The 26,030-nt window shown below is 38.9% G+C and overlaps 1 protein-coding gene across 1 annotated transcript in view; it reads left to right on the top strand.

Moving 5' to 3' along the window:
- The first annotated feature begins 1,456 nt into the window (after window positions 1-1,456).
- Window positions 1,457-26,030, top strand: part of mmp17a (matrix metallopeptidase 17a) — a 137,252-nt gene continuing 112,678 nt past the window's right edge. Inside the window, exon 1 of the mRNA XM_022676512.2 lies at window positions 1,457-2,129. Coding sequence (XP_022532233.2) covers window positions 1,983-2,129 — 147 coding nt within the window. The 5' untranslated portion in view covers window positions 1,457-1,982. The remainder of the gene's footprint in view (window positions 2,130-26,030) is intronic.

The raw sequence follows: 26,030 nt of genomic DNA, 5'->3' as shown, positions 1-26,030 counted from the left end.
CCACCACTAGTAGCCTGGTAATTAATTAAGTTTTATTTATTTATTGTTCATTGGCAAATGTCATTGGGATTTACTGTGTTAATATCTCTTGTAGTTTTAACGTGGAAATGATATTTAATGTTAAATGGTTGTGCAAACGTTGAAATTTTAACTTTAAATCAACATTTTAAATTTCATCAGGATTCAGGATTTTTTGTTTTATCTACTTTTAGTAGATACTTTTAGAAGTTCCTTCTTCTCAGAGATTTTTATTTTCAGAAATAAAATAGTTAATTTTTCATCAGGGCATACATTGCCTTACAATTCTGAGCATTCCAAATGTGAGCTATGGTTAAATTTAAGGTTGAACGTTTTCAACATTGATTCACTTTTCAAAATCAACAACAAATCCAACGATGATTTAACCATAACATCAACATTGATTCAGAGTTAAAAGGCCAGCTGGGAGTAGCTCCAAGCTGAAGGATTGTCCCAATAGCAAACCTGTCAAGAAACTACTGTATTTTCTCACCATCCTCCCGTATTAGTATTTTTCCTGTACATTTCCCGTATTATATTATAGTTATTAAAAAAAAAACATCCCTGTGCCTCTCTGAACTGAAATGTCACTAACGCAACTCTGGAACAACGAATCAGAGAGATGGATGGAAGCAAGAAGAGAGAGGGTATTCCTGCCCTAAAAGTGAAGACTTCATGTAAATATCAAAAAAGTGTTTTCATTTAGGATGTGTTGTAAGAATTACATATGTAGGAATGTCCACAGCATTTCAAAGTCAACAATGGTAGGCCTATCAGATTCTGATCACATAATTGTAGTTTGTAAGTGGTTTACAGGTGGTTGTTTTAGATTTATTGTAAACCTGTCTTAAAATGTAAGGGATACTGAACCTCGGCTGGGCTGGTGGACCGGCTCGAAGGGGGCGGCAGAAAATTTCCCTTATTTTTAAATCCAAATCTTGACAGGTATGTCCAATAGCCCTGACATGGTGCCCTAAATGTGGCTACAGAATCTAATGTATAGATAAAATACATTCTTTTATGTTTCATTGTTTCATGTTTAGAGAATAATTCTGCATGTGGTCCTGTGTAGCTTTAATGACTTCAATTTGAAATTAACAATGTAAAAAAATCATTAGAGAAAAAAAAACACACTAAATGAAAAGAGTCCAAACTGTTGACTGGTACTGTAGGTATAGTAGGCAAATGGGACGCAGCCGCAGCGGTGAAACGCGAGGTGCCTGAATGCCTGAATTTGGGTGGAAAAGGAAAATGATAACGGTGGCTAATGTCTTCACTCCTCCCCTCCTCCCTCCCTTTTTTCCTCCTCACACTCTCTCTCTCTCTCTCTCTCTCTCTCTCTCTCTCTCTCTCTCTCTCTCACAGTCTCTCTCTTTCTCTCCTCCCAGCCCAGGCAGGACTAAGTTCCTCTCATCCCCCTCACGGCTCACCACTCGGAGACTCGCCGCCGCGCTGAGGGGAAGGCAGCGCTGCATCTCTCCGCCGCTGGATCCGTCTAACCGGCACGACCCGCTTTCACTGACAACCAACGCTAGCTTACCTGTCTATGATCTAAATAACCTAACTAGTTAGCTCACCTAGTTATCTTAGTTATGTAAGCTGATGGGGTCAGAAAAATGCTTTGGGCAGTTTATTTTTACTCTGACAGACTGCTGAATATGCTTTGGAAGGATTGGTTCTTTAATTTCCATTTCTGAGGACATTTTCCCTGTGACATTTTCTGTGGACCGTAAGCTAAGCTCGCTGTTTTTTGTGTATTTTTTTTAATTTTTGAAATGCCGCTCACGCGGGACTGAGATGGAGTTCGTTATTAACGGTCGGCTCCGGGAAAGTCCAGAGAAATGCCACCGGTTGGGATTGGGATCTGAGTGAACGGGGTTTTGAGTGAGGGAAGCGGTGTATGCGGTGTGTGTGAGTGTGTGTGAGAGTCTTTGAGACCACAGCGGGATCCAGGAGACGGGGGCATGAAGTCTGTCCGCGGGTTTAAGTGGATTTGTTCGCCGGGCGTTTGGATTATTTACCCCGAAATGGTTCTGGTTCCAGTTCTGTGGTTTTTATCGCAGGCTCGAGCGGCGCCCTCACTAACGGCCGAGCAGATGGACATGGGGGTGGTAAGTAAAGAGCTCTCAGTATTCAGTATTATAGCTATATTTCTGAGTGTATGTGTCTGTTTATCTGTCTGTCTGTCTGTCCTAATGAGTGTGTGTCTGTAGTCTGTCCGTTCATCACTAGTTAACTAACCGCTGGCTAGTTAACGTTACCCTAGGTAACTAACTAGCTATCTATGAGGCAGCTGCGGAATTAAATAAATTAACGGGCGTCTCTCAGTGAAAGAAAGCCCGGTGTGTGCCAGCCAGTGGTCGGTGTAAGCTAGCATAGGTAGTCAGCATACAGTATACAGTATACTCACATATGACCTAAACAGCTTTAAAATACTGTATTTACCAACAATAAACGATAAATGATACGTGTTAAAATGCGGAAGTGTTGCTTTAAAGTTTGTGATCCCTTTAGAAATTTCTAGCCACATTTTTCACACATTTGCCTAAATATATCTTTATCAGTCCCACAATTAACTACAGTGTTCACAGTAAATCAAATTAACACTTTTAGGGGCTTTTTTTTACTTTCTTAGTTCCCCAATATGGGATTTAGCCTAATTTCGGACTGGGGTGGGCATATGACCAAATAAATATTATGATATTTCAGGGTACTTTTGTGATAACAAGATGTATTTCAATATACACACACGCACATGTATTTATTTTTAATTGAAAAATGCACTATTGCAGCAAAATAAATGTATATTTGGTCAAGTCAAGTCAAGTACACAGCACAATTTACATTGTTAAATTAACTTTTTTAGAAGTTGAATTTAACACTGTCCTAGATAACATACAGCCACACTCACTATAGTGTTAAAATAACTTTACCACAAGAGTTAAAATTTTAGAGTTAATTCAACACTGTATGCAGTCATATATTAACTCTCATATATGTAAATCTTATCAGTATTAACACATTTTAACCCAGTCTTGGGTGAAGATCCTTGTCTACTGTCCAACCCAACACCAAGCATATGAATAACAATTCATCAAGGAAACCACCACAACTTAATGCCATTTACCTACAAACACAAAAAAAAAAAAAAATACACACACACAAAATAACCCCAAACAAACAAACAATAACGGTGACTGTAGAGCGTGCTGAGAGTGAAACAGTATCAAGAGGCAGAATCACATGTTTACACTGTAATTTTAACACTGTGGACTTTACTGTTTCATAAATTCAGTAGAGACAAAACAATATATAAATGTTTGTTTTGTTTGTAAACAAAACAGCCTGTGTAACAGAAGGGAAAATGTAGGAACAACAAAAATCTACCACACAACTAAAAAGTAGTTTGTTTAATAATACAATTATAAAACAAATTATAAATTGATTGTTTTTAAGAATTTTGCTGTTATCACGATAAGCTTTGATTCGCTCTTTTTTTTCTTGCTATTGGATTAGTTAAGGTATCCTCTATATATGCATAAAAAAGTATATTCAACCAACAAAGAGATCACACCAAAAGCAAGGTGTATAGTAGAACCCCTGGGTAACTTTAAAACAACTGGAGGTCTTTTTTTTACCTTAGACAATGTTAAAATTTATGATCCACCGTCAGCAGAACACTTTTATAATAGTACTTAAAACTATGCTTTGTGGACGGATGAGACTAAAATAGATCTTTTTTTATCATTATATGAAACACAGTGGTAGTAGTATCATGGTTTGGTCCTGATATGCTGCATCTGTGCAGGAGTGCTTGCCATCATTGATTGAAAAATGCATTTTAAAATATACCAGCAAATACTAATAAAAAAATGGCAGAACATAACTCTGAATTTGGATCATGCAGCGAGACAGTTACCCTAAGCACACAATGGTAAAGGAAGAGTAACCAAAAGAACATGTATTGAAATCTTTCTTGGCTGAGTCAAAGTCCCAACATTAATCTAATTGAAATGTTGTGGGTGAAGCTGAAGCAGCAGTCTATGGTAGGAAGAACACCACTGAATCTGTTTTGTCCAGAGGAATGGGCAAAACAGATCCTTCAGAGTCTATGTGCAGAGAGTTACAGATATAATGCAATATTGGATTATTTGTTTGATTTGGTTATTTTTCTTCTACTTGTAGGACTTCAGATTTCAGTTGTGAGATTTATGCAGAAATATTTAGAATTTTAAATGTTTTACAAACCATGCATGACTGTAGCTGTAGTCTTATTTCCTTTTCTCAATCATGTTGCCTTTTTGTCCAGATTAATGGTCAATCTGTCTGAGACTGTCTCTGTAAACTTGAGTAAAACCTACTGTATTCTCAGGCATGTGTGCTCAAATACAGGTGGGATTTAGACAATATTTTGTTACGGTTATTGAAAAGAAGCAAAAATATGTCCCAAAATGAGTACTAAAATAATTGTAAATAAAGTTATATAAATATAAATAAATTGATTAAAAGTGCAGATTTTGTGCATTGAATTTGAGTCAGGTCAAGAGGCTTTTATTGTCGTTTTGTCTGTTTAGAACTACACAGCGGAACAAAACTATGTTCCTCCAGGACTATGGTGCAACAAGGAGCAACACTCACACAATACTCAACAAGACAATATAACAGGCAGCGTGTAGACGAACATGTAAACAGAGCAAGAACAACACAATAAACATGTTAAATATATTAGAAAACAGTCCAAAAGCTCTGTCACAAAAAAAGTTGTTACAAAAAAATGCTTATGAAATACTAATGGACTCACTCACTGCCCGATTTGGCAGACTCTGTTTTATGTTTAATTTATTAGAGCTGGCTTGAGAAAAATATTTTTAGTTAATCTCTAAATGGAGGCGTGACACATACAAGGCAAAATAGTTCCCTTATTTTCAGTTTTTCCTTTTTTTTTTACCATTATGAGCATTGCATGTCATGCAAAAACCTAATATCTTGTATCTGTATTTATATATATATATATATATATATATATATATATATATATATATAATGTGAAATTGACAGTTGGGTTTTTTCACATTGTTTCAGTATTTTAGAGTGAATGGATCAATAGAAATAGAAGAGATGTTGGTTCACAGGTTGTTTTGGATAGGAAATACTCTGCATGCCATAAGTCAGGGGACAGGAACTAATATTGCATCCCATGGCTTTTGCCACGCTCTATTCTTAAGAAGCTAAAAACACTGCAATAGCCTCTGCAATAGCCTCATATGGATGTCATTTCTGTCAAAGTTACTTTTTTTCTTCGTAAGGAGAGTACAAGATAGATGCAGCCAGTCATGATCATTAACACTCACTGCTCTGTCCATTGTGGGTGATGCATTTTATAATAATTTTCTTTTTATGATGCATTCGTGGAACACCTGATGCTGTGGATCGAGGAATGTTAAATACCTGCACAGCTTCTTAAATGGAGTGTACCCACCTTAAGGACTGAAGACAATACAAGATAATATTGTATATTAAATATTAATATATGTCTAATATATTTAATATATTAATATATATTTAATATTAATATATTTAATTCTATAATATAGAATTTTTGCCATAACTTTTATTAGCAGAGGGAGCTCACAGAGACCAAATAGTCATGTTCAGTTGCATTTAGCTTAATGCCAAACCTTTTAATCTTTATAAATGGCTCCTGGAATTTGAAAACACTTTTGCAAATATTAGTACAACCCCCTCAAACCTATCCAATAGATTTAGAGTGGTGTTACCTTTCTCCTTAAAACTTGGCAGAAGAACTGTGAGGAAAAATATCAGAAAATTGTCCAGTTACCTCATCCACTCAGGGAGAAAATGAAAGGAATGGAATTAGAGGGTGATAACCTCATTCAGCTGAGCTGTGTCAGGGAGGAATGCTCGGTTTGAGGTGCTTCCTTGCACAGTTCTAAAATTTATCTGGTAATAAATAAAGATTTTTTCGGAGCATTCTTCTGGTTACAGAGCAGTTAAGCCGGTATTTGATCGTCAAGCAGCACGAAAAACCCTTCATATAATCATTTTAATACACAAAGTATAGAAGCTCATCTTCTTATTCACACTTATTTTACTCACATATATCCTCACCTGAACTGAAGCATAGCCAAAGTTCCTAGAGTTAGACAGACTGATAAGTAGACGTACTGTATTGATCTCTAAGAAAAATGTTGAGGCTTGTATGTTTCTCTTCAAAGGAGGGTGCTGCTGAGCTGTTTGGTCGCTGGATGCAGGAATGAGTCATGTTTGAGTTCAGCACTTTATATTCACTTTAATGGTTTGCGAAGAAAACACCTCCCTCCGCCTGCATTTCAAATACAGATTGCATACATTACATTATAAGGTTTTCCACCTGCACTTTTGTCTTGAACAGAGTCAGATGGTTTAAAACCTGCCTGTAACACTATTTCTGTCTCTCGTCTTATATTGACTCTCCTACTGTTTCGTTTCAAGCCTCTGATCAGTCACTTCACTTGTCTGACCTATTGAGACAAAGTAGGCTGTTCAGTCTGATTCATCACAAGCCACAGGTATTTATTCCTGGACTAATGACTACTACTATGACTGATCTCTCTAATGAGCTCTTCTTTAAAGCTCTTTAAAGTCAGGATCTGCCAGAAGATCACAGTGGTCACCCCACAGATTACTAACAGAGAACAGCACTGTTGTGTTCAGCACAGTTCACAAGTTTTAAAAACTTTCTTAACCCTTGTGTGGTGTTCGGGTCTGTGGGACCCGTTTTCATTTTTCATCAAATGATACTAAAAAAATATTTTTTCTAACTCAAACTCATTGCATTGGCTCATTTTTTGTGAAAAACATATTTCAAAACACATTTTCGATAAACACACACTGTACACCCCCCCCCCCCCTACACATTTATATTACATACAGTCTGTTTGGCCAAGGGGTAATAAACATTGCTTCATTTGTAAATTTGAAACTAAACAAATTTTCTAGTCATATCTTGAGTTTAATTCATTTTCTTTTACATTTTATTTAAAAACTAATAAAAAAAGAGTAGCACTTTTTGAAAGAAATGTAACATAAGAAAGGTAAAGGGCAAATATTAACCATGTAAGCTGTTTATATTGCTTGCAATTTAGGTGAAGCAAGCATGTGTAAAGCATTTTAATGTAGAATTGCTTAATTTTGCTGAATTAAATACAAGTAAAAAAGTAAATGAGTAACAAAAATATGAACACCACACAAGGGTTAAAGGCGGGTGGATCAGTTAGAAGTCTCATTGGAGTTAAATTGTAGGTCCCAGTTGTAAATGCTAACTTTTTGCTTTTACAATTAAGACGGTAATTTTTATTGCATAACCCAGTGGTAGAGCTTGACATTATGATGATATTTATTGCTACTGTAATAAATTACATCACAACAAGCTTGTCTGATTAGCTCTTTATTGAATCACTTGATTGGTCCGTTTCATTTTTATTGGATGTCAAAAAAAAAAGTACATGACATACATTGTGTATCGCAATTTTTTTGGAAACATTGTGATATTATTACACACAGCCCCACCCAGCGCTAATTCTAAAACCATTAGTTGTCGCAGGAATCTCATCGTAATCTCATTACAATCCAATATTATCATGATACATAACCCACACTAACAGTGAAATCACACTACTGTGATTCTGAGATACTCAATGCATTGCAAAACCATTTTTAAAAACACATTTCTAATACACTGATTGTCAATGGGTAATTTCACTAAATAGACACTGGTTGGAGATGACTACACACTAAAAAAAGTAGGTACAGATTTGTACTTAAAAGAGTACAAAGCTTGTCGCTGGGGCTGTACCTTATATTGAGGTACAAAAAAGTACCTTTTAGTGAAAGTCATTTTTTGTACACTTGGTTTTTGTGTAAAGATTATAAAGATTATAAACATTATCATCAACTAAATATGGCTCAAAAACTTGATGATCCAAAATTGTCTGGCTTTCAAATAAAAAATGTGCATTTAAAGTATAGATTATTTGTAAGTACAGTGATACAGAATACTGAATGTACCTTTTGGCTGCAGGTTAAATGGTACAAATTTGTACTTATTGTGACTTATGTCTCGTACTGCTATGCAGTACCTTATAGCAAAAGCATGACTAAAGTTGTCTAGGGCCCTGTCTATATGTATCCAGATTTTTTTTTAAACCACTCATTCACATGAAAATGCCATTTGTGGTCACTGAAAGGTGAGCTTTCCCAAAGCTTTGTTATGATGAATGTGTGCTTCCAGCGTAAAAATGCTTTCAAGTCGAAACCACCTTTGAAAGATTACAGCTCACATACTCTTTAGGGTTTTATTTTGGCTGTCAAAAGTGAGTGCTCCAGCACTGTAGTGTGGTTTTCCCACTCTACAGTCATGTGTCCTTTTACTTGTACGTGCCAAACTCAAGTTCTGCTGCGTTTTGCTTTCCAACGCACACAATATGTCACAATAAAATTTCATTATTATAAGTAGGTACTGCTTAAAAGTTGATTGGTCTTTTTTTGCTATGAACTTATTTCCAAATGCTCCCAATGAAAAACAGTCTACATGACTCCACATGCCAACTCACCTGACATCATAAATTTATATTGATAGCAGCATCTGCTAAAAATGTAAGCACACTGTTTACAGCCATATGTTAGGAATTAGTGTACAACAATCTGCCCCTGTGATCTGGTGAAAGCCTGAAACAATATTAAAAATAACTACTAGCACCTCTGCTCCTGTGCTGGATGGAATATGGGGTATGGTATTGGATATAAACATGGTAGTAACTACACTTTATATGATTTTTCATTGTGCGATAAAATGTTTTAAAAATATCTGAGGGAAATCAGTAGCTTTGGCATTGGGTTTGGAGTTGCAGGATCCCTTTAATATGAACTTCAGAAAAACTACAGCTAACAAGTAAAGCAGTGGAGGATAATAAGGAATAGTTGGTTTCTACCAGAAGGTACTTTCTCCTCAGTGAACAAAGTACCAACATCTTAGTTTAACCGAGAAATGGCTATTTCTAACTGCAAGACTGAGCTGTGGCTCAGTGGCTGGGCATTTCACTGCCCAAGTTCACATTGTTACTATGTTATAAAATAAAAAGGTAATCAACAATTTGGAAGCATCATCATTGGATGATGTGTCAGCCATCTTCAATATCCATTAAAGATTGCATGCTGTAACCATTTGCATGTTTTGGCAGCATATGTGGGACACAGAAAACCAAGCACTCTATAGTCAGTGGTTGTGTTTTTTATCCCCACAATTATGTCACATTGGCTATGTTTACACAACAAGTAAAAACATTTTTTTTTACAGCTATTTCAAACATTCATTGGAACAGTAAATGCTTCTAAATGGTAGTGCATGCGCAAAAGAGCAATGCTTACTTAATGTAAAGTTTCAGTGGAAATCACAGAGCATCTCACAATATTATCACGAAATGTTGCCCACAATGACAATCTGCGTTGCTCAGTATATTGCAAGACGATTCTCTGTTACTGAAGAGGTTACCCTGTTTAATTAGTTAGCGCCACCATGTGGAGTAATGAAGCAGCAACTTTAGTCAAAGTCAAATTAGGGGCGAGTCTTTGGGAGTTAATAGCGCCAATGCTTAATAAAAGAAAATCCATATTTGACAGCAGAGGCGTGCAGACATAAAGCACCACCAGCTCTGCCCTTTGTCAACCAAAGTGCCCTTTTGAAACCTCCTTTTTTTTCTTTTATATTATTATTAATATTTTACTGAGGCCGGTTTGAAATGATCTTTTGAAAACCTGAGCGATTAAAAAACGAGTGAAAACAGAATGCCCTGAAATCAGCTCGCACACACCCGACCTCTCTCTTCCTCTGTCACGTGACCCCGCGCGGTCGCGCGCAAGGCGCACTAGATGCGCTGGAGCAGCAGTTCAGTTCAGCGAGTCTTCAGCACAGCACGCACGCCAACAGATAGGCTTCTTCTCCCCCGTGTCCCACCAGCCAGGTAACATACACATCAAGTAAAATCCTACCGTTTGCCCTCTAAACCCAACGTGAAATTAGTTTGTTGTGCAGTAAAATGTCTCATACAGCACCAAACTACTATGTATTTTATCAGTTGGTGGTGTGACATTTTTCAATTGAAAACTCACGTTTAGAGAATGTTACAAATAAAAGTCAAATTTCATTCAACATTAATATTTTTTCCCACTCTTACTCTTAATAGTAAAATCTAAAACATCTCATCTTCTTCTGTGAGCATGAACTGAGCTTTACACAACACAGTTAGAGCTTTAAAATGGGAACCGCAGTTGTAGCGCTCAGACCGAGTGATCCACAGCAGTGATACTTGATTGGACCTCTCACAAAGAAGACAGACTAATTTGTGAAATCAGTTGGCGTGACGCCTCCATGGGTGGACAGAGTACTCTGCAGTTCCCACGCCGGATCATGTTGAGGGCTAGAGGGTGACGCAAATCAAACCTAGTCACTCGCGGAGCTGCAGAGTGTCTGTGATATTGGAGTCTGCTCTGTTCCTGTGATGTGATCCCAGCTCGCAATGACAGTAGCTGATAATAACTACAGACACTCTACACTGCCAGTTGTCATCTTTCCCATTACTGTCCTGCTGCACTAGTGTCAAGGCTTTCACCCTTCTCTCAGAAACCTACAGGACAAGCCCTCAGCAGAGCTCCCTGCTGTAATCAGCTTACAGCCCAGACTTAATGCATGGATGGAGCTTATGGAGCCTCAGGGTAGCTGGGGTTACGTGGCTCTGATCAGAAGTATCCATTGATCCATTGATTTAATAGAGTTATAAAGTAACTAGGAGGAGGACCTGGTCTGAAGCTTTGTTCTTAACTATACTCATTTCTATACATTTCTAGATCGTCCTTACAATTCCTGTGATTTGGAACATCATCTTCTTAATGTTTCCTTAATGCTTCTGTCTCTGTTGATCAAGAAGCTTGCTGTCCCAATTCCCATCCTTTTTTTAAGCTGAAAGCAGAATCTGCTCGGAACACCACATGCAATGCTTCAAATTTAAGTTAAGGCTCATGTATGTCTCAAGGTTGGGTTTGAAAAATCAGTTCATAAACCCTAGATCAGGGGTGTCCAAACTTTTTTTGTTGGGGGCCAGAAGGAGAAATATATTTGAAGTCACGGGCCACATTCTGTAACAAAACAAATAATGAAATATACCACTTTAAATAATACATTTTCCTGATTATTTCATTTACACACCATTTTACTTGACTAACTATCTGTATCTTTGACAGTGTTGTGTAAACTAAGATTTTTCAAATTGATGTTTAATTTCATGATGTCTCTTAATATAAAACTCCTTAATTACGGCAACTTTTAGACTCTTTGGCCCGTTTTTCTGCGCTGGAAATGCGCACCCTCTCCGCTTTTAGACTCTTTGGCCCGTTTTTCTGCGCTAAAAATGCGCACCCTCTCCGCATTTAGACTCTTTTGCCCGTTTTTCTGAGCTAGAAATGCGCACCCTCTCCGCTTTTAGACTCTTTGGTCCGTTTTTCTGAGCTAGAAATGCGCACTCTCTCCGCTTTTAGACTCTTTTGTCCATTTTTCTGCGCTAGAAATGCGCACCCTCTCCGCTGTTAGACTTTTTGGTCCGATTTTCTGCGCTAGAAATGCGCACCCTCTCCGCTTTTAGACTCTTTGGCCCGTTTTTCTGCGATAGAAATGCGCACCCTCTCCGCTTTTAGAAATGCACACCCTCTCCGACTTTTTGGGCCTAGCGTTCAAACTTTGAATCTCACATTATAAAAACCTGCTTAACAGCGGGCCAACTTTCATTCTATTTCTAAAATAAAATACCCCGCTCCAAAAAAGGAAACGGGCCGCAAATGGCCCGCGGGCCGTAGTTTGGACCCCCCTGTCCTAGATCGATAATTAAAATTTGCTTATTTTTTTGAATGGCTATGTCACCCACTATCGCTACCGCAATAGTACTTCTACTTCAGTGTTAGCATCGCTACTCAGCCAGCCTCCCACCTTACCTAGCATCACTACTGTGGTATTAGCATCTTTATTATGGCTCTTTTATCTTGCCCTGCATCTCTACCCTGTGTTAGTCACAAGCCAAGTTAATGGGAGTCCTTAACATCTAAAAACTTGTAAATAAATGGTCTACCTATTAAGGCTCTTAAGACTGGAATCCTTTACCATGCAGTGTCATATGAAATGGCACATAAAACAAAATAATTATTTTCAGTATAAAGAGCATATATTTTGTTCCAAGACACCCAATTGTTGAAATGCCATTGATGATTCTACACAGCCAGTCCGGCTTCCTGTTTTTTCTAGTTTCCTCCATACAAGATCTATTGTTATTAGAATTACAAAATAAGTTCTCAGGGAGTCCACATAAAACATGTTACTGTAACTACGTAAATGAATAAATTAATATTTAAATGAAACATAATGGACATAACTACTCATTCATAAAATGCCACATAGCATTTCGTATGTGTGTGTTGTGTTATTATCTTGGTGTTATTATGTTCACCTCTATTGTATGGCCTTCCTTTTAAAAAAGAAAAACATTAATTATTCAAATGAACCCTTTAATTAACAGTGAAATTGGTGGGTTTATCAATTCCCAACATTAACAGTAATAACATAAATAAATAATTAGGGTGCTGTAATGTAAATGTAAATGCATAGTGTATGTTTATTTATGTTGTAATGCACATAAAATTTAAGGTAGACAAGAGAGAGTTTGTGCATCTACTTTAATGCCACAGAGCTTCACTAGATTTATTATAGTTATTATATTTAACACAAAAAATATTCTTGGTCTCTTTTACAGTAATATAAACAAAATATAAATAACAAAGTAGGTTTGCTATTGTGTGCAGTTCTATTGTATATTGTCTATTGTCTTAAAAAAACATACTTATTTAAATTAACTCTTAAATTAGCAGTGTAAAGATAAGATTTCTTTATTTCTAACATAAACAGTAGTGACAGGCCTAATCATGTTTCTTGGTTTGGCGTGGAAGGGTACTAGCGTAGCGGCACCTGGTAGTCTCAGGTGGCCGGTGGGGCGCATAAGGACAGGAGGCCATTGACGCAGAGACAGATGGTGGAGTATCTGGAGGCCAAACTGCTGGGTGTTAACTAAGGGAAATGCGATGGGGGGATCAGGTGGAGGCGAGGCATGCTGATGGGGCTTTTAAGGATGATCTCCTGTCTGCAGAAGGACCAAATGAGCTGGGACAGTAGCACTGAATAACTGCACCTGTGGCACCGGGGACCCCTCTGTCTGTAGCCCTCTGCTCATGTCCTGTCTCTGCACTCCTACCTTCCGCTCACCGGCACAAACACTGCTGCTGCAGTCCTCCCCAAACATGAATAAATCATTAGAGAGTACGGAGGGTGCTGGAAATGCATGTTTATCTCTTGTAACGCAGATGATTTGTGAGTTAGACAACAGAGAGAGTACATCTGCTTGTTTGGCCAATTTTTCTCCTTTAGGTCCACTGAAGTTTACTAGATTTAGCTATTACATTTAATTAGGACTGTCACAATTGGTTGATTAAAAAATGATTAAACATTTTTACTAAATTTGCTGTGATTAGTTGCCAATTTGATAGGATAAATACATAAAAACACATACAAATTGTCTTACTGGTCTATTTTACAGTAATGCCCCATTCAGTCCACATAAAAACTGCTTAAAAATGCTCTGTAGAGGTGAAGATCTCGGAAAAAAAAAAATCTGTTTCTCAGTATTGTTGTGTAGACAAGGACAACAAATCTTTATTAAAATGCATACGTCACAAAACATAAGCATGAAGCATGTTTCAGACTGAATAACAAATACCTCTTTACTCTCTATATAGTAAACTTAATATTCAATTCAATTCAATTCAATTTTATTTATATAGCGCTTTTTACAACAAAAGTTGTCACAAAGCCGCTTTACAGGAAAAACAGGTCCACGCCTCTTATGAGCAGCACCACAGAGATGCCAATTTTATGGTGACACAGTGGCAAGGAAAAACTCCCTTTAAGAGGAAGAAACCTTGGAAGGAACCCATCCTACTCGGGTCGACCCGCTCAGTACAAACAAACAACAAACAAATAACAGAACAAAACAGTACAGAGAATTAATGTGAACTATGGCTAATATAACAGGTACTAATTTATGAATATAAGAATGTGATGGGCACAAACTATAGAGCTATGGCTAATACAGAAACAGATACTGAGTGTGTTAATGGTAATCAGTGCAGGGTTGCAGAGCCGTAGAACAACACAGCGGGCAGTGGAGAGCCAGGCTGGGAACATCAGGAACAGGGCATCTCCATACATGTAAAAGAGATAGATAGAGAAAACAGAAAGGAAAGGAAGAGGAAAAAAAAGCAGAAGTTAGAAGGGTTGTGAAATAATTCTGATGAGTAGAAGGACAGGGCTGATTCCTGAAAGCTGGAACCACAGACGGACACATCCAGGAAGACCGACCGGCCAGGCGTCTCAGCACATGTGAGAAAGATACAGAGAGAGAACAGAGAGGGGAGGGAAGAGAAAGGGGTTAGAATGGTTTTATAAAACTCTGCTGGAGTGGGATGGGCACTGGTAGCAGCAGCTCAGGACATGGGGAGAGAAAGAGAAAGCAGATGATTAGGACAGGGTTTATATTTGCTGGATAAGCTGTAAGAGGAAGAAAATTGTAATGAGACATTACTCAAAAGCTTGAGCAAATAGAAATGTTTTGAGTCTAGATTTAAAGATTGAGAGTGTGTCTGAGTCCCGTATATTAATAGGGAGGCTATTCCAAAGTTGGGGAGCTTTATAAAAGAACGCTCTTCTTCCTGCATAGTTTTTTCTAATACGCGGGACTAATAACAGGCCAGCGTCTTGGGAGCGGAGTGAACGCGGCGGATTGTAAGGAGTAAGGAGTTCCTGTAGATAATGCGGGGCCAGACCATTGAGGGATTTATACGTCAGGAGAAGTATTTTATAATCTATACGAAATCTAACAGGTAGCCAATGTAGGGATGAAAGAATAGGTGTAATGTGATCGAACTTTCTAGCTCTGGTAAGCACTCTTGCGGCTGCATTCTGAACTAGCTGGAGTTTATGGAGTAATTTATGTGGACTTCCAGCCAACAACGCGTTGCAGTAGTCCAGCCTGGAGGTTATGAATGCATGTACCAGCTTCTCAGCATCTTCCAGAGAGAGTATACTGCGGATTTTAGCTATATTTCTTAAGTGGAAGAATGCAATTTTGACTATGCTACATATGTGAGCATCAAACGAAAGAATTGGGTCAAAGATGACCCCAAGGTTTCTCACAGTTTTACCAGGTATAATTAAGTGACCGTCTATGTCTACAGTATTAACATTTATGTTTTTATCAATATTAGGACCTAATAGAAGGACCTCAGTTTTATCAGAATTAAGTAAGAGAAAGTTGTGTGTCATCCAATTTTTAATGTCTTTAATACAGTCTGTTATTTGATTTGTACAGAGCTCCTCGTTGGGTTTAGCAGATATGTAAAGTTGCGTGTCATCAGCATAGCAGTGAAAGTTAATACCATGCCTACGGATAATTTTACCCAGTGGTAGCATATAAAGAGTAAAGAGTAATTGACCCAGTATTGATCCTTGAGGGACACCATATTTTACTCTAGACTGATAAGAGCATTCGTTATTTAAGTAAACACACTGGAATCGATCTCTCAGATAAGATCTGAACCAGGTGAGGGCTGATCCTTTAATTCCTATAAGATTTTCTAACCTATCAAGTAGAATAGCGTGATCAATGGTGTCAAAGGCAGCACTTAGATCTAGCAGTACAAGGATGGCATTACTGCCCCTATCAAGAGCTGAAAGTAAATCATTAGTTACTCTAAGTAGAGCTGTTATGTGCTATGGTCAGTGCTATGGTTTTGTCTAAATCCAGATTGAAAAACCTCATGCATAGTATTACTTTGTAGATACAAGCGCAGCTGGTTAAACACAATTTTTTTCGATTTGCATAGTGCACTTGTGCACTTGTGGAGGAGTGTTCAGTTTGAGGTTGAACCTGCTGTGAATTCTTCCAGCCACATGCTGTGTTGATGTCTCTATTTATAAGGTACTATCACCCGATACAGGGCTAGCATACTCATTCAGGCATTTTTGGCTAAAATATGTTTAAGAATGGGGGGTCAGAAAATCTGAGCAGCTTTTTCTTACTGTTTTAAAATTTCATCAAAACATTTGGTAAATGATTAGATTACCATTATAATTGATAGTGGCAGACCTACACTAAATGCCTGGTTAGTAATAAGTAAATTTGGTAACACTTTACTTGGATGGTCCATTCTATGCCCTTGTTGATGCTCAACTGACATTCAACTAACACTGAATTGATTGTCCATTAAATTTAACTTAACCCTATGTTGAATGTAAATTATTCAAAATAGAACCTAACCATACACCTTACCCTAACCTTAACTTATGCTTAAAATCCAACCCTAAAACCAATCCTAAAATATTAAGATAAGGGTTTGGGTTAGAATTGAATGTAGGGTTGAATGTATATTCAATAGAGAATCATTTACTTTCACCTTTTAGTTCATTTGCATTTAATAGACATGTAGTTGAATGTTAGTTAAATGTCAGTTGAGCATCAAGGAGGCCATCAAATGGACCATCCAAGTAAAGTGTTACAGTAAGTTTTTCTCTTAAGGCTTAAGTATTAAGATTAAACTATTGTTAAAGCCATATTTTTGTACCCTAAACGGCTTGAAAATGTAGTGTTTATGTAAGTGTAGATAAAATGAGGCTGAAAGTACTGTTCTTTTGGGTGTCTGACATGACACGATGATCATATATCATGGGTTGCTTACTGTGCTGAAACCTAGGAATCGGCCCTCATTGTAATTTCTGTAATGAGAGCACCATCTGGACTCATCAGCAGCGGGGCAGAGCAGAGCGAACCTCATCGTCCCAAAAAGATTCCAAAATTGCTCACTCTGCCTGGCACACTTACACAGACACACACACCAGTGTCATGCTCATTACAGTGTGCTGCGCCCATTAGCACACTAGTCTACGGTCAGACTCATGCCACTGGCACCAGTATGTCAATCTCTTTTGCTGCCATGTGCCTGTCTTTCTCCCCCATGCCTTCGCTCACACCGGCTTTCGTTTCTAATTACTCAGAGTGGTGGAGGGAAGGGGAGGGGGGCAATGATTGGCAGTTGAAGGGAAGTGGGCAAGCGTTAGCGTGGGTGCTGAGCAAAGTAATCAAAGGCAAGGAAAAAGGCAGAATAAAAGAGGAAAAGCACACCGAAGGCTAAAAAAAGGGCTGTGCGATTCAGACAAGTGGCAAACATGAAATCAATAGCATTTTTCTCAGCCTGGGATAGACCTGTCTCTCAGGTTTAATGCACTGGGGGAAGACTTGCTGCTTTCTGCGGCTGGACGGAGGAAGAGTTCTTTTTCTACTAATTGCGTCGAAAGGAATGGGGTCCCGGGCTAAGACCTCCAGCAAAGGAAAAAGATGTATCAGTGTTGCTGGATGGGGTTAATCACTCTACCTTTTGTTCTCAGGCAGGGCGAATAGTAGACTATAAAACCTGCCCTACTTTCACCACATACTCACCAGAGTTCCTGTGACCTCTCGTCTGTCGCTAAGCATCTTGGGCCTTCAGATTTAGGGCGAGAAGATTATTTTCAGGAAGATTGTCTTTGGGGAGGTGGCCGCAGAGAGGGAGAATAAATTATGTTTGAGACAGGAGTGCAGTAAACAGTTCTACATGTCGAGGAAGTCTGAGCAAAGGTAAGGGAAATGAGTACCTCCTTCTCCAGAACTACCTGTTTCATGTGCTTTTCCTATGTAGCTAATAATGTTGAGAACAGGACCTGTTTTATAATTCTTTGTCTAGCTACAGACAGCAAGGCTGTCAGGTAGATAAGGCTTTTTTTTTTTTTTTCGCAGGACTGGTGCCATTTCAGAGAGGGCTCAGATTCATGACATTCTCACTGTCAATCAGATCATCTCTCTTCAGCAAAGCAGAGAGCCCTCACACACCCCTGATTCTGTTGAGTGACAGGCCTGTCCAGCTCTGGATGTCGGGCCGGCTGGGAATAGCTGGCCGAGACAGTGATTAAGGATGTATGTCCACAAGTATCCCTCTTGTTAGTATGATGACATCCATCCCTGAACTGCCATGGATGAAATCCCTCTCTTCTCATCTCATACATACTTAAAATAAAAGGCTGCTGTTTGTAGCTGCTTCTGGCATCATTTTGAAGCATTCGGCTGGCCAAGACAGGGAGGAATAGGCTTAAAAGCCTCTGTTCATCAACCGCAGGAAGCTAAGTAGCATTCTGTAATAAATGAGTGTATGAAGGAATTGAAAAGGCTCAGACCCTAGGCACTTTCCAGGAGGTAGCTTCCCGCAGTGGCGGATCAGCTCGTGTGGTCAAGTGAGAAAGGAATGACCTCTTCCCACACTGAAGCTGCACGCAATGCTGCACGCATTTCAATTGGTTCGGGACTGATTTTGAGCAGTTTGAAGAGGCTCAACCCAAAGCTTTTCCACTCTGTGTCCCGCCAAAGAAGAAAACCTCAAATCAATTCCATCTGCACGCCTCTCTCATTTTAGCCCTTCTTTTTCCATTCAGACTGAGATCAAGGGCACCCACAGTATTACTGTCCAAACGACCAACAGGCGCTTGTAATTACTGTGGTTTTGGTGTTGGATTGGCTTGCTTCGAGCAGCTCAAAATAACCCAAGAAGCAAAAAGCGGAGTGCCCAACTGGCAGCCATGAAGTGCCATCAAGGAAACCCAAAAAGCAACAACATACAGCTTGCCGGCTTCCCTTAAATTGCTTGCAGAATTGTTTAAACAGTTGCAGAAATGTTTGGATGAGATGTTTGCGAGTGTGCGCTCTCAAGTTTGCCTGCAATTTTTTTTTCTAAAGTTAAATGTCTGGGGTGCAGGCCAGCTGATTTTAAATAAGGCACCACGCGCTGCTGATTTCAGTGAGTGCCATCTTTCGGATTTAACAAGTTTGTTCATTCTGCAGGTCGTTGGGAGGCACACAGCAGGTGCTCCCGAGGTTTGTCTCTCATTTGCATTTGTCAGTTCCTAACAAGACGAAGGAGAGCGGCAAAAAGAGAGATGGAAGAAAAGCTTCGTCAGATGCAAGGCGTGCCAAAGAATCCATTTTGGGAAAGCGAAGGCTTTTGATGTGCAGCAAAGAGTCAACTTCAAGCCTGTGCGTAATGTTTAAATGACATGGCTGGTTCTCTGTTTGGTCTTGCCGAGGGCGGGAGAGAAGGGGAGCACAGGAAGTGCCAGCAGCAATGTGTTTTCAGGCATGATTGTTTGATTCAATAATGGCATTAGAATTTATTAAGAAGAGCTCAAGGATGCCAACAGAACCATGTCGCTCGATTGAACCGAGCCCAGAGCCACTACAATAGGGAAATCTTTCTGCGAGACAAATTTGATTTGACTTTTAGTTGACTAATGCTAGACTCTACATGACGTTAACCATTTTTGCTGCTTAGGGTTTTTTTTGTTTCCGCAGTGTTTGTTTTATTCTCTCTGCAGTGCTCCTTAAACCATTTATAGAGTGGTTAAATGAAAAAATGTGGATAATCTGGGTTGGTCTTCCTGTATTTCTGGTATAACAGGGACTGAGCAAAAGGCTGTTATTTTTAAAAAGGCTGTTATCTTGTGCTGTGCACTTGTTCAGCATGGTTAAAATAGATTCAATAAATGGATTAGTGTGTGTGTGTGTGTGTGTGTGTGTTACAGGAAAGGAGAGACTACACAACCAAAATAAATGCAAGTCGCACTGAGAAAAGCAGTCAGTTAATAGAATGAATAGAGTACGGAATTGGTTCATGTGTTCTTGTTTTTCCGCTGACTCCCTTGGGTACAGTGCTCACTACAGATCTCTGAAGTTTCACATTTAAGCTTAGCACGTAATGCAGTCATAATGCAGGCATAAAGTTTGAATATTAGACAGGCTTTTAGCAGTGTTTTTCTCCTCAGGTCTGTCTTGATGTGCGGGGCGAATAGCTGTGAGAGCTGAGAGGTGGGGGTGGGGGTATGAGGTGGTGAATGCCAGCTTTAAGAATGGTCTTCTCATAGTGTTGAGAAATTCGCTCATTTGAGAGACAAATGCACAACGCACGAAGAGAGGCATACCAATGAATGCTCAGAGCCTAGCTCGAAGATGAGCCTCCTCTCCTCTTTTGCATCCCTCTCTCAAAAGCATATCCCTCTACCCACTCTGAACCTTTAGAGTGCCTGGATTTGCACAAGCAGCACTGGAGCAGTAGCCCCTTAAAAATGTGGGGGGCCTCAGCGGTTCATCATTAATTTAGTTACAGCATCATCAGCTCTGCTAATGTGCTTGATCATTATTATTTCAGGACTTGGTGAGTGGTGGTCTCTGGCATGGCTAGGTCTTTGTGTAATGACCCATAATAGATGAAGTGGGTGTTTATAAGTAAACTACGCTCATGAGATTACCCCCTGCTTTACTTTTTACTGAGAAGTATTCACTTTGCTAAGTTTATTGGCCAGTTTGATAAACTGTAGTTTGAGCTAGGGCTGGAAAATAAATTTTAGATTGAAATTTAGAACCCAGTGACCAAGTTACTTACTCATAATAATTACATGCAATTTTGTTTCCTTATGTTTCTAGAATACATTACTTCTTACGTTTATTAAGATCAATTACTTCATGCGGTTTCAAAACACTTGCACGTTATATCCGTATCTGCTAAATGTCAGGAATTCGCAGGCAGGAAGACATGGAGGCCGACGCAAATGCAGGTAAAGTGAATATATATATATATATATATATATATATATATATATATATATATATATATATATATATATATATATATATATATATAAAATAAATAACAAAGTAACAAATAAACAAATAACCAAAGAAAACAAACCAAAACAAACGAGGGGGTAACGATACCATACAACAGGGAGGCAAAACAAAGAAACAAACGAGCAACTGAAACTAGACTAAAATAAACTAAACTAAGCAAGGAAAACAACCAAAATAAACAAGATACAAACAAGGGAAAATAAACTAGAAATAAACAAGATAAACACTGAACTATGATAAACAAGGAACAAAGAACAAGGGCTAGGAAATACGGAATAAACGCGGAGAGACAAAACAACAGGGGTTAGTGCAAAGACCGACGAGAACAAAGTGACATAGGAGGACTACATATACAAACAGGAAACACACACTAAACACAAACACCTGGGGTAAGGGCGGAGCTACAAATGGGACACACGTGACGGAAAATTACCGGGGAAGAAACACAGAGGAGCACGAGTCACGTGGGGATGACACACAGAGACATGAAAACAGACAGGAACAGGGCCAGGACAAGACACTAAAACAATAGGATGCTCAGTCTAGGGCTGCAGCTAATGATTATTTTGGTAGATGACTAATTGTCTGACCTTACTAATTATGCTGCTGTCTCAGATTTTCTGAGTATTGTTCCAAGGTCAAGTGCAGGGGTGTCCAAACTTTTTTTGTTGGGGGCCAGAAGGAGAAATATATTTGAAGTCACGGGCCACAGACTCTGTAATAAAACAAATAATGAAATATACCACTTTAAATAGTACTTTTTTTCTGATTATTTCATTTACACACCATTTTACTTTACTAACTATCTTTATCTTTGACAGTGTTGTGTAAACTAAGATTTTTCAAATTGATGTTTAATTTCATGATTTCTCTTAATATAAAACTCCTTAATTACGCCAACTTTTAGACTCTTTGGCCCGTTTTTCTGCACTAGAAATGCGCACTCTCTCCGCTTTTAGACTCTTTGCCCCTTTTTCTGCACTAGAAATGCGCACCCTCTCCGCTTTTAGACTCTTTGCCCCGTTTTTCTGCGCTAGAAATGCGCACCCTCTCCGACTCTTTGGCCCGTTTCTGACACCTTTGAATCTCACATTGTAAAAACCTGCTTAACAGCGGGCCAACTTTCATTCTATTTCTAAAATGCCTCGCGGGCCGCTCTAAAAAAGGAAACGGGCCGCAAATGGCCCGCGGTCCGTAGTTTGGACACCCCTGGTCTAGTGGGAAAACCTCCCAGAAGAATAGAAAGGCTGTTAGGGAAATGCAGTCTCCCATTTGGACAGAAATGTTAGATAAACAGGTGTCTACATACTTTTGAATGTGTAGTACATGTGCCTGCATCCTTGAATTTGTGTGTGGGTGTGTCCTGTACTGTAAGCACTCAGTTTTAGTGTTGCGAGCTGGCAGCAGTAATGTGGAGTACAGACTGTGTGACAGGAAGACATCTTACCCTGTCCACAGGAACAGCTGCTGTGGCATTATACATCTGCCAGAGACGCTCCCTAACCAAACCCTGTGCAAAGCAGAAATATTACTCTCAGCCGTTACGGACTACAACTGTTTTCTGGCTCTAATCCCAATTTGCTGTGTAACATTACGATAATAGGGTAGAAGCACACTGTGCTGTCAGTGTGTTATTATCAATTCACCAGGATCAATTGTCTTCTTCATTTCCATTTGCGCCGCATCCTACAGTCCTAATACACTTTCTCACCCCATATTCTACAGTGTATTAATGAGACTCTGCTTCTCTCTGGGAATTAGATGGTTCTGTTTCACTAAGTGCCAGTACGCAATGCTATGAATAAATTAGTGCGAAGTCCAAAAGTCTCTTAAGGCATTTGAGAAAATCAAAATGTGCACTGGGTTATGAATTGATTTTTGATGCATTACAATAATTTCATACACTGTTAGGCTTGTTGCTTCGTCGTTCATCATCATTTTACACATTGGCCTGTGCTCAGTGCAGAAACACATTCTGCAGAAGTGAGTCAATGACATTAGAGAAGAGACTTTATACTTCTATAAATCCGGCAACATTACAGCATCTATTCGTTATATATCACCTCGTCGCACCACCTGAATTAACTACACATTAATAACAAGTCGTGGGTGGCGTACAATCGATAGTGCTATCAATGCTTTGCAGGCCCAGTATCAGACACTGGTGTAACTGGACCAATCAATAATCCACTAGACCATTTCAGAGTGGGCCTACAACAGATATAAGATATATGGATAAGCTATGGCTCCTGTTTGTGTAGAGCCTGTGCAGATATCAGGTATAGCCAGTGAATGCGAAAAAAAAAAAAAAAAAAAACATGGCTAGTGCAATGCCTGTCAAAAGTAAAGCCAGCACAGGTCTTAAAGTTCCTCTAGCTGGTTGCAGTATGATGTGTACCTCCGCCCATTCCCCTACATGTTTGCAAAATTACAAAACACAAATCATTACAAAATTTTCCATTTAAACTGTCATTCTCTCTTATACGTGTCTTATTAAAACAGTTAGGCTAAGTACACAGCAGGAAATCCGATTTTCTAAACAAATCCGATATGTAGTTTAGACTCTTCATGCAGTCTTTTTAATGCGACCATATTTAAGGTTTATTTGTCTGAATGGTTTGCTGTTCGTAAGAGACGCATATGTGCGACAGAGCAGTGCTTCACATTAAGTTTCGCTTTTATCCTTGTCAGAATATCAAGAGCCATAAAGGAGGACAGGCTGCAGCTGAGCTTAGCACAAAAAGAATACACTCCATCATGCTAAAAAGAACACGTTATTCAGCCACAGTCAGGTTTTTTTGTTTTATTTTCCTGATTTCAGTGGGCCTTTTGTACTGATCACTCACCACGCGACAAACAACGACCTATAAGTCGATGAAAGTGTGGCGTTCCAAGAAGAGCGCCAAGGGTTCTTTACTGACGCTAATCTCTGTACCACAGCAGCATATTTAGATATTTTTATTATGTTCAGACATTCAGAGCCATTCTAATCACTTGCAAAAAACAGCATGGGCAGTCCAGTCCTCGACAGATCTGATTTGAGAAAGAAATTTGATTTGTCTGTAGTCTGAAGGCAGCCTTAGGCTGTGCTTAAACTAGAAGAGGCTGGGCCCTCCAAATGAATAGGGAAAAGTCTGACTGGCTTCACCTCTGGACTCTATTGCGTAGACTGTGGTTGCAAATTTGACGTAATTTTATAGTTTTTTAGTTTTGTCTTAATTTTCTTGGTGTCTGTTTTATACAGTCATTGGATATAGCTGCCAGTTTCTTCTTGGTTAGCCTACTTTGCTGCTTTTTTATGTGTGGATCTTGCTGGCAGTGGAACTGTAGACCTACATGCTGTGAACTAACCGTCCTCTAGTTGTCCCAGTGCATTCCTCTGTGTATTCTCAGTGACAATGAAACTTAATTTCCCAAACAGAGGTGATAGTGGTGGTGACATCTACTGTTGCGGTCTTACCTGGGAAATTTAACGCAAGCGAGGCTTTAATTCCCCAACCTAGTAGTGTTCTCCTAGTGGTGGACTGTCTCTACTACTCTCCGTGCTTTAAAACAAGCATCCTGGGTTATGATTTGTTAACATGCCTTGAGGCAAAGCTTCCCCTCCACTGGTGTCACGTGGCTCAACAGTTTGGCCTCAGAGAGGAAAGAATTCGGGGCTAATTAACAGTCATTAGAAGTGCAGACATCCAGGATCAGAGTGGGGCTGAGACATCATCCTCTTTGTAGTGGTCTAGGTGATAACATGACAATGCAGGCTCACTGCGGGCAGCGCCTCCAAAGCAACGCTGCTGCTGCTGCTGCTGCTGGAAAATAGAGATTTAATTTAGCCCAAGTGGAGAGAGAGAGGTGAGCGTGGAGGATGGAGGGTGAATTGATTCATTGGCTCTGAGAGAGGAAAGGAGAGTGGACATGAGCTTTGTGCATTTTAACTATTTCAAGTTCATTTTAAAGAGTTTGTGGTTTGGTGTGAGAATGGAAATGCTTTGAGTGTTTTATGACTACCGTAATACACAGTCAGTTGTTGCCCTGTTTCTTCATTGTGAGCTTTCTCTGTGTTAAGCTCTTTCTCCGCTTCTCTGCCTTTTTTTAGTTGATTCATGGTTGTGGTCGTTTCCACTATACTGTAGTTCTCTCAGTTGCCTCAGCCCACAACACAAAAAAAACCTTCTTGGGTTTGGCAAGCACTCCATGCTTTGAATTTATCGACTGAAAGGGGAATTCCACCAGTAGTTTCTACGCTATATATTTAGCTTAGGACAAGCTTAAGCTGTCCACCCGGTTGTGCCAAAATTTCAAGGTAAATAAAATCTTTTTAGAACATTTTCAATTATCTTTGAAACCATAAAGGTATTCCTGAACAAGTCAACAATTGTCCACCCTGTCATGGCCAACCCTGTCATGCAGTTTACCATAACAGAATAGAAATACATAGCTTTTTAATAGTCTTTTTTGTTAGTTCCTAAGTGTTTATTACACTGTTAAAGGATTTAATTGTATTCTGCAGCACAAAGAGCATTAGTCAGCTCAAGATGTTGAACTAGCCTTCTCTTGGGATAAGACATCATGGTGCCAAATGGTTTATGTTTATCTGTTCCAGAGAGTCCTTTTCTACTGGTAGCACATCAGCACAGTGACAAAATATGTCCACAAACATTTGAACATGTAGTGCATGTTAAGCAGTTATTTATTTACTTTCTTACATTTTTAAGCACCATGTCATATTCTGGTCTATTCTACCATGGCCTTGAAATCCTTATTATATTCTTAGATTCATTTAAAATAAATATTTTTTTCTTTACATAATATTCAACACTGGGTCAGGTATTTAGGTGCAGCTTTTGTTCAAAGATAGTTGGTGTAGCTTTAGTTTAGAAGAAAAAAATCAGGTCTGATGCGAAAATAGTATTTGTGTATACATATATGCATCACCTACTATTGTTATGGAATTATACAAACATGGGTGAAATACCTAGAAAACTTGATTTTGCGTTTATTTTTTTTATTTATATTATTTCTCATATTTTTTTCATAAAGAACAGGCAATTATTCTCTCTATACAGCATAAAACCATTGATAGACTCAACCTTAGGTTTTAAA

Source organism: Astyanax mexicanus, chromosome 17, assembly GCF_023375975.1.
Source record: "Astyanax mexicanus isolate ESR-SI-001 chromosome 17, AstMex3_surface, whole genome shotgun sequence".
Lineage (NCBI taxonomy): Eukaryota > Metazoa > Chordata > Actinopteri > Characiformes > Acestrorhamphidae > Astyanax > Astyanax mexicanus.
Note: the sequence above shows the minus strand (reverse complement) of the source record. Positions and strands in the feature narration are given on the sequence as shown.